Source organism: Etheostoma spectabile, chromosome 7 (assembly GCF_008692095.1).
Source record: "Etheostoma spectabile isolate EspeVRDwgs_2016 chromosome 7, UIUC_Espe_1.0, whole genome shotgun sequence".
In the NCBI taxonomy this organism is placed as follows: domain Eukaryota; kingdom Metazoa; phylum Chordata; class Actinopteri; order Perciformes; family Percidae; genus Etheostoma; species Etheostoma spectabile.
In genome coordinates, this window is record NC_045739.1 from 25,144,548 (window position 1) to 25,154,256 (window position 9,709).

The window sequence follows — 9,709 nt, forward strand, 5'->3', positions numbered from 1 at the left end:
TCCGTCTGTCTAGCAGTTCATCTGTCCGTCTGTCTGGCAGTTTATCTGTCCGTCTGTCTAGCAGTTCATCTGTCCGTCTGTCTGGCAGTTCATCTGTCCGTCTGTCTAGCAGTTCATCTGTCTGTCTGTCTGACAGGTCATTGGCTGCCAAGCTGCTCAGTCTGTACCGGCCGAATACAGCAGTATTTGGTCTTATCGTTAAGGACACATGCGATGAATAAATAGAGCACTTTCGTTAAGTGTTTTTTAAAAGTCTGTCCTTCCCGAAAAACACTGACAGAGGTTTACGACTTATTAGAGCCCGACCGATATAAGACATTTCCCGATATATTGTAGTGTATCGGCATCTAAATTTTATTAAGTTCTTAAAATATTCATTAATAATAACAAATAAATTAATCTGATGAAAAAATGTTATGAGTGATGGTGTTTCATAGTCTGTCCACCAGAGGACGCTCTACAACGTCCCTGTTAGTGATGGTGTTGCATAGTCTGTCCACCAGAGGACGCTCTACAACGTCCCTGTTAGTGATGGTGTTGCATAGTCTGTCCACCAGAGGACGCTCTACAACGTCCCTGTTAGTGGTGGTGTTGCATAGTCTGTCCACCAGAGGACGCGCTACAGCGTCCCTGTTAGTGGTGGTGTTGCATAGTCTGTCCACCAGAGGACGCTCTACAACGTCCCTGTTAGTGATGGCGTTGCATAGGCTGTCCACCAGAGGACGCTCTAGAACGTCCCTGTTAGTGATAGCGTTGCACAGTCTGTCCACTATGGGTAACCTTGGGTAACCCAAGCTAATAATAATAATAATAATACATTTTGTTTATAATGCCCTTTACATTTCGAAAATAAATCTCAAAGTGCTACATTTGTAGGGAGTTAAAAACATTTTCCAGAATATAATAAAATCAACAGGCAATAATAAAACACCATAAAACTAAAATTAAAACAATGACTGTTTAAAAGGCCTTTTGAAATGGGAGTGTCTTTAGGCTCTTCTTAAAAATCTCCACAGTTTGTGGGGCCCAAGCTCTAATTTGTCCTTGGTTTATTTTGGTTTAATGTCTTTCTCCATCATTATTTCCACATCCTTCTGACTCAGATGTCTCTCTCTCTCTCTTTCTCTTTCTCTCTCTCTTTCTCTTTTAAACCTCGGCTCCCTTCCTACTCTTTCACTCCTCACTTCTGTCTCATGCCCTCTGGAGGTGTCCTACTCCTCGCTGCTGCAGCCCAAGTTCATGTTTAGGTGGATGAATTTTATCTAAAAAATCCTGACGTTTCCTGCAGTGCCCTCCATCTGTCTCTCTCCTGCTCTCCACTCACAGAGCTCAATGAAGAGAGAGAGAGAGAGAGAGAGAGAGAGAGAGAGAGAGAGAGAGATTGAGAGGTGAAGCGTGAGGGTTTGAAAGTCTCTTGGGGGAATTAAATTGTTAACGCTGCTCTTCTTTGGTCCAGAGTTATAATAGTAAACTTAAATAAGCATTACAAAATAGTTTTAGTAAACTGAAACTAAATGTAAAAATATAAAAAATGCAAATAAATATGTCAAGAAACACTACAACTAAACTGAAGCGGTACTGCCTCACTGCCGCTAGGTGTAATGTCCGGTCTTGGACTCCAGTCCGGACTCGCTAGTATTTGGACTCGGACTTGTCTCGGTCTCTGCCCCTGGTCTTGCCAGATATGGCTTTTGGTCTCGACCGAGTCCAGGTGTCTTTATTATATTGATAATAACATTGGAGGGAAAGTTAAACCCAAAATGATTGTCTTGATACTGTCATGCATAAGACCTTTTTTCCTGTCCTGGACTCGGTCTTGATTCGGACTCCAACCTCTTTGGATTCGGTCTTGTCTTGGACTCAAACCTCTTTGGACAACCTCGGTAAACAACAGGGTTCTATCCATTTGATTTCTATGATTCTAACCTTGGTTCTCCCCTTGGTTCTCACCTTGGTTCTCACCTTGATTCTCACCTTGGTTCTGACCTTGGTTCTTACCTTGGTTCTAACCTTGGTTCTCACCTTGGTTCTAATCTTGGTTCTCACCTTGGTTCTCACCTTGGTTCTAACCTTGGTTCTCACCTTGGTTCTGACCTTGGTTCTAACCTTGCTTCTAACCTTGGTTCTCACCTTGGTTCTAACCTTGGTTCTAACCTTGCTTCTAACCTTGGTTCTCACCTTGGTTCTCACCTTGGTTCTAACCTTGGTTCTCACCTTGGTTCTAACCTTTGTTCTAACCTTGCTTCTTACCTTGATTCTCACCTCGGTTCTCACCTTGGTTCTGACCTTGGTTCTAACCTTGCTTCTCACCTTGGTTCTGACCTTGGTTCTGACCTTGGTTCTAACCTTGGTTCTAACCTTGGTTCTAACCTTGCTTCTAACCTTGGTTCTCACCTTGGTTCTCACCTTGGTTCTAACCTTGCTCTCGTCCTGTCAGGTGGGCGTTCACCCTCATCATCATCTCGTCCTACACGGCCAACCTGGCGGCGTTCCTGACCGTCCAGAGGATGGAGGTTCCCATCGAGTCTCCGGACGATCTGGCCGACCAAACCAACATCCAGTACGGAACCATCCACGGAGGATCCACCATGACCTTCTTCATGGTGAGACACGGTTTCCAGTGTTGGCATGTAACTAAATACATTTATTCTTTAAGTACTGCACTCTAATACAAATATTGAGGTACTTTACCTGATTTTTTACATTTAATACCACTTATACTTCTACTCTGCTACATTTTAGAGAGAAAAATACTCCCTCACATTATCTGACAACTTTAGTTACTAGTTACTTCAAAACTTAATATGCACACAAAACACATGTAGTTACATATTACCATGTTTTTTTTATAACTTAAACTACTCAACAATATAACGGCCAACAAGCCCAGGTGAAATGATTACACACTTAAACACACAACTGTTTGGATCATTTCCAGTTTCTAAGATGTGAGTATTTTTCTGCATTGGGTACTTTTAATACTTACATTACAGCACTTTTTCCCACTTACATACTTTTACTGAAGAAACATCTTCAATGCAGGACTTTAACTTGTAGAAGAGTATTTTTTTTTCAACACTACATAACACTAACTTATCAAATTCAATTTTGCAGTTATTTTTGGAATTTATGGTCAATGAACCTCATTTATAGGAAATTATACCTAATGTTTGAGTTAGAAAAGCAGAAATTTAGGAATTATTGAGACTAAAATTAAAGGAATGGATGTTGATGGATAATCACAGTCTGGAATGTGTCAACTTTTACTCAATACTATTTCAAAAAATTGATTGATTGATATATAATTGAATAAGACACCACAAAATAAATGAAAGTAGAGATTTGTACTTGCCAAAGAGTGTTTTGTGGAATCAATCATGTTATTTTGGGTAGTTAAAAAAAAAAACATTGATATGGGAAAACGGGTCAATTGGACCCAAGGACAACATGAGGGTAAATTTAGGATCTGAATGCTTCTTCAACCACATTTGACACAATTCTTATGATAGCAATAGGAAAGAAAGCCAACTAAATGAAATGTTAACGCCTGCAAAAACCAAGACCCTTGCCTATCTCCACCCTTCCTCCTCCAGAACTCGCGGTACCAGACGTACCAGCGGATGTGGAACTACATGAACTCCAAGCAGCCCAGCGTCTTTGTGAAGAGCACCGAGGAAGGCATCGCGCGGGTCCTCAACTCCAAGTACGCCTTCCTGATGGAGAGCACCATGAACGAGTACTACCGCAGCCTCAACTGCAACCTCACGCAGATCGGAGGCCTTCTGGACACCAAAGGATACGGCATCGGCATGCCTCTGGGTGAGTTTACCACAACCAAACACACGTATTCTGCGACGTATGAAGACGTTTTCTTCAGAGAGGAAGGAAAATGAAAAGGAAGGCTGGAAGCCAGAGGTCAAAACGGAGCAACGGTGCCTCTGCAAAATGGCCTCAGGAAGGAACTCGATTTGGTGGAACGTGTGTACGTTCAAAAGTTGTTTTAGTCGGGCATCAAAGAACTCAGATTGGACAGATAGTCTAGCTAGCTGTCTGGATTTACCCTGCAGAGATCTGAGGACCAGGTAACCATAGTCCTCAGATTGGACAGATAGTCTAGCTAGCTGTCTGGATTTACCCTGCAGAGATCTGAGGACCAGGTAACCATAGTCCTCAGATTGGACAGATAGTCTAGCTAGCTGTCTGGATTTACCCTGCAGAGATCTGAGGACCAGGTAACCATAGTCCTCAGAAATCCACCTGAGGTTAAAAAACACAAAGAACACGTAAAGTTACGGACATCTGGCCAAAATGAGAGACATCTGGTGGAATTTCCAGCGGCAACTGAACAATCCCGTAAATGAAGCGTCGTCTATATAGACTACATTAGTGAAATCAATCTTCCCATCTGACTCTCTGCAAAAAAACAAAATCTCCCAAAAATGTCCAATTTGACCTTTAAATATTGCAGTAAACACATGTATTCTGCATACGCACCCATGCTAAAGTTGATTAAAAAGAGGAATAAAAAAAAATCTTTTGGAAATTCATCTTAAAGCTTTAATTAAAAATAAAAATGGGAAAATCCAACCTTTCAGGACACCAATTTTCTTTGTGAATGAATAATGTAAATAAATAAATGTTCTTCCTTAAAATACAGGGGGCATAAGTATACACCCCCTATGTTAAAATACAGGGGCATAAGTATACACCCCCTATGTTAAAATACAGGAGCATAAGTATACACACCCCTTGTGTAAATACAGGGGCATAAGTATACACCCCCTATTGTAAAATACAGGGCATAAGTATACACCCTGTGTTAAAATACAGGGGGCATAAGTTACCCCCCCATTGTTAAAATACAGGGGCATAAGTATACACCCCCCTATGTTAAAATACGGGGCATAAGTTACACCCCTGTGTTAAAATACAGGGGCATAAGTATACACCCCCCTATGTTAAATACAGGAGCATAAGTATACACCCCCTGTGTTAAAATACAGGGGCATAAGTATAACCCCCCTTGTTAAATACAGGGGATAAGTATACACCCCTATGTTAAAATACAGGGGCATAAGTATACACCCCCCCATGTAAAATACAGGGGCATAAGTATACACCCCCTATGTTAAAATACAGGGGCATAAGTATACACCCCCCTATGGTAAAATACAGGGGCATAAGTATACACCCCCCTATGTTAAATAAAGGGGCATAAGTATACACCCCCTATGTTAAAATACAGGGGGCATAAGTATACACCCCTATGTTAAAATACAGGGGCATAAGTATACACCCCCTATGTTAAAATACAGGGGCATAAGTATACACCCCCCTATGTTAAAATACAGGGGCATAAGTATACACCCCCCTATGTTAAAATACAGGGGGCTAAGTATACATCCCCCTATGTTAAATTCCCATATAGGCTGGCACATTTTTTATTTTGAAAGGCCAGTCATATCATCACATACCCTTCACCATACATAGAGATCGGCATGGTGTTATTTCAGTTAGCCTAACAGCTGGTTTGATTTGCATTGAGAGATGATTTTATGGAAAGTTCCCCATGCCGATGCCAAGGAAAATTGGCGTATATACTGAAAACTTAAGTGTTGGAAGTGTGCAAGTTGGCGGATTGAGACACAGCCAGTGACTTAGAAATCAACTTTCTTTTTTTACATTTTAAGAACGAATTGCCCCACAATATGAATACAGTTTGATGATATTTTTATTTTGTTACCTTTATTTTGTTGCTATTTTGTTGCTTGTTTAGTATTGCTTAATCATATAATGATATTATATTCAGAGAGGAAGGAAAATGAAAAGAAAGGGTGGAAGTCAGAAGTAAAAAATCTTCAAAACTGGTGGCCAGGTTGGTTCAGCGGTAGAGCAGGCGCACATGTACTTTAAGGTTTATGCCTTGATGCAGAGGTCCAGGGTTTGAATCTGACCTGTGACGATATCCTGCACGTCTCTTCCTTTTCTCACCTAACTGTCCTGTCAAAAAAAAAACATTGTTATTGCTTTTTCCAACATTTTTGTCACTTTTGCAATGTCGTAGGTGCTTTTTGTGATGTTTTTTTCTAAGTTTTTTGATATTTTTAATTTTTGACATTTTCAGAACTTGTTTTAATGGCTCAGTTTTTTGTGACAAAAAAAGATAAAATTGGCTGAAAATGGGGTCAATTTGACCCAAGGTCAACATGAGGGTTAAAAAAAAAATCACATTGGTTGTATCAATTTTCTAAAATGAATCTCTGCATTAAGTCCCTAAACAGGTCAAATTTGGCCTTTAAATATTACTGTAAACTCTGACAACCTGACGTTCACAGGTTAATAACAAATGTTCCATTCCTCCCTGAAACGGAGAAAAAGCCCCAACCTGTTCCTGTGTGTAGCCTGTAACTTACGTTGTTTATGTGAAGTGTAATTGTGCTGTCACACCACATATTGTTTGTAATATATTGAGGCTGCCTCACGTTTTGTCCGGCACCTTCTTTGTGCTGGTTCTGCGATAGCCGGTAACCAGGTCATATTCTCGGAGCAGCTGCTGTTGCCGGCAAATTAAATCCGTCCGACGTGGCGTTGGTCTGCTTTTGCCGCTGTCTGGCCTCGCCTCGTCATCGGCCCCAGACTTGTTTCTGGTGGTGAGTGTCGGTGCGTAGATTAGCATCGTTAATGGAGGAGGGAGGAACAGATGTGAGGAGAGGAGAGGGAACAGCAGGCAGACGGAGACAGAAAGAAGAAAGAAAAAGATGAGCAGTTTTCAGGGTGAACGGCCTGTCAGTCAACCTGCCTGTTAAGTGATGAAAATAAAGGCAGCAGAGTCCCCACGGTGCGTCTGGCCGAAAAATGAGGGGCTTCTGGAAGAAAATGAGGGGTATCTGGCTGGAAATGAGGGGCATTGGACCTAAAATGACGGTTATCCTGCCGAAAACGAGGGTCATACGGAAGAAAACGAGGGGCATCTGGCTGGAAATGAGGGGCATTGGGCCAAAAATGAGGGTTATCCTGTCGAAAACAAGGGGCATCCAGAAGAAAACGAGGGGCTTCTGGAAGAAAACGAGGGGCATCTGGATGAAAACGAGGGGCATCTGGCCGGAAATGAGGGGCATCCGGCCGAAAACGAAGGGCTTCTGGACAAAAATGAGGGGCATTGGGCCTAAAATAAGGGGCATCCGGCCAAAAACGAGGTGCATCCGGCCAAAAATGAGGGGCTTCTGGCCGAAAACAAGGGGCATCCGGAAGAAAACGAGGGGCATCTGGCCGTAAATGAGGGGCATTGGGCCTAAAATGAGGGGCGTTGGGCCAAAAATGAGGGGCATCCGGACAAAAATGAGGGGCATCCGGAAGAAAACAAGGGGCATCCGGCCAACGTGGCGTGGGTCTGTGTGGGTTTTCCCATTTCCAGTAGACAGTGAACGAATAAATGAGTCTTTTTAACCACCAGCACTCCTGAATGTGGTTACCAGGGTAACCATAACTGCGAAGGTCCCCTGACTTAAAAAATACGTAATTTTAACCCAAACCAAGAACTTGTACCCAACCCAAACCATAACGTTTCCTTATATCAAACTAAACCTTAATCATAAAGTTGTCATATTATGAGTCTCGCATTGCCAGACCTTCCTCCACAGCACTGGGGAGGAAGGTCTGGCTCGTCCACACAGCATTCCTGGATGGGAAAAAAACGTGCAACGTTTATTGGCATTTCTTTAAACCAATCACAATCGTCGCTAGGTGCTGGGTGCCGGTATGGAGGCTCTGCAAAATAGCCTCTGGAAGGAACTTGTTTTGGTGGAACGTGTGCACGTAGGGAGGCGAGCTCTGAAATTAAAATGGCTGTTGAGTGTGTCATGTGATTGATTGTCGGTTCTAGCTTGGAGGATATTTGCCGAATCTACTGAAGTTTAGAATAAAAGAGACAAATGAACAAAAACGAGGCACATCTGGACAAAAACAAGGGGCATCCAGACGGAAATGAGGGGCTTCAGGACGGAAACGAGGGGCTTCAGGACGAAAATGAGGGGCTTCAGGACGAAAAGGAGGGGCATCCTGACGAAAACTAGGGGCATCCGCCCAAAAACAAGGGGCTTCAGTAAAAAAAGAGGGGCTTTAGGACGAAAACAAGGGGCATCCGGACGAAAACGTGGGGCATCCAGACGAAAATGAGGGGCATCCGGCTGAAAATGAGGGGCATCCGGCTGAAAAAGAGGGGCTTCCGGCCGAAAACAAGGGGCTTAAGGACGAAAATGAGGGGCATCCAGACAAAAATGAGGGGCTTCTGGCTGAAAACAAGGTGCATCCGCCCGAAAACAAGGGGCTTCAGTACAAAAAAGAGGGGCCTCCGGACGAAAACAAGGGCTTCAGGACAAAAACAAGGGGCCTCCGGACCAAAACAAGGGGCATCCGGACCAAAACAAGGGGCATCCGGCTGAAAACAAGGGGCTTCAGGACGAAAACAAGGGGCTTAAGGACAAAAACGAGGGGCATCCTGACGAAAACAAGGTGCATCCGCCCGAAAACGAGGGGCTTCAGTACAAAAAAGAGGTGCATCCAGCAGAAAAACGAGGGGCTTCAGGATGGAAACGAGCGTCATTCGGACCAAAACAAGGGGCATCCGGACTAAAACGAGGGGTTTCTGGCCGAAAACAAGGGGCGTCAGGAAAAAAATGAGGGGCTTCCGTCCAAAAAACGAGTGACATCCGGCAAAACCTCTGGCGACACCAGATCCTGCAAATGAAACGTAGTCGATATAGACTATGAGGTCATAAAACAGACTTTCAGTTTTGGAAGGAACAGACAAATAGAGCAACATCAGATCCAAAAAAAATCTGTAAATACCTCTAAAGGGCAGTTACAAATGATGTTTTGTCATTTATTTTGGAGGACTTGTTGGTGTTAACTGGTGTTACTGTGTGACTTTAAGGCGATGCCTCACATATCGGGAACATGAGCATCCGTGTAAAACAGCACCAAGTGTGCGGAGAAGCATCAACTGAAGGACAAACGTGAGGGACAAAAGTCCACAACCAGCAAGCTTCAAGGGGAGAGTATGAAGGTATACGAGCAAATCGGACACACACAACCACAAATAGTAAGCAAAGCACATTATTACACTGTCAACAAGACAACATTATGACACTGGCGACAGTTACGAGCTAACTTGCGAAACAAGGTATTCGGCTCCAGAAAACGTGGCGAACAAGGAGTCAGGCGGTGACAAGTTAATCGTTCTTCATCTTTAAATTATGGAGTATCTAACCTGTTAAAGTGTCATCATTTTGTAACAAGAGCTTTTACCTTGAAAACCAATCACACACTTCCTGCTGTCTGTCTGTCATTTAGTGAAAGTCCCTGTCACTTTGTAATGGAATGAGAAAGAAGATTAATGGGGGCGAGTCGCAGGGAGGCCGTGAGGACGAGGTTGAGGATAAAAGCACCATAATTTACAGCCTTGGTGGACAAAATATTAATGACAAGTAGCGATATGATAAAGCCTAATATAGTGACCATAGAGCTGAATGAAATCCGGCCTCAGAGTCTTTACAGCTGGGTCAGGGTTTGGTATATTGTATTTGGTATCATGTATCTTGTAATTACTCTTCTTTTTTCCTGTTCTGTTTCTTTTTGTTTCTGTATCCTCTGACTGTGACATGTGACAATATGTACGGTGAGGAAAATAAGTATTTGAACACCCTGCTAT

General features: G+C 43.0%; 1 protein-coding gene across 1 annotated transcript in view; it reads left to right on the forward strand.

The window, feature by feature from the left end:
* Positions 1–9,709, forward strand: part of LOC116693067 (glutamate receptor ionotropic, kainate 5-like) — a 277,749-nt gene that overhangs the window by 252,964 nt on the left and 15,076 nt on the right. Inside the window, 2 exon segments of the mRNA XM_032521753.1 lie at positions 2,438–2,603; positions 3,594–3,819. Coding sequence (XP_032377644.1) covers positions 2,438–2,603; positions 3,594–3,819 — 392 coding nt within the window.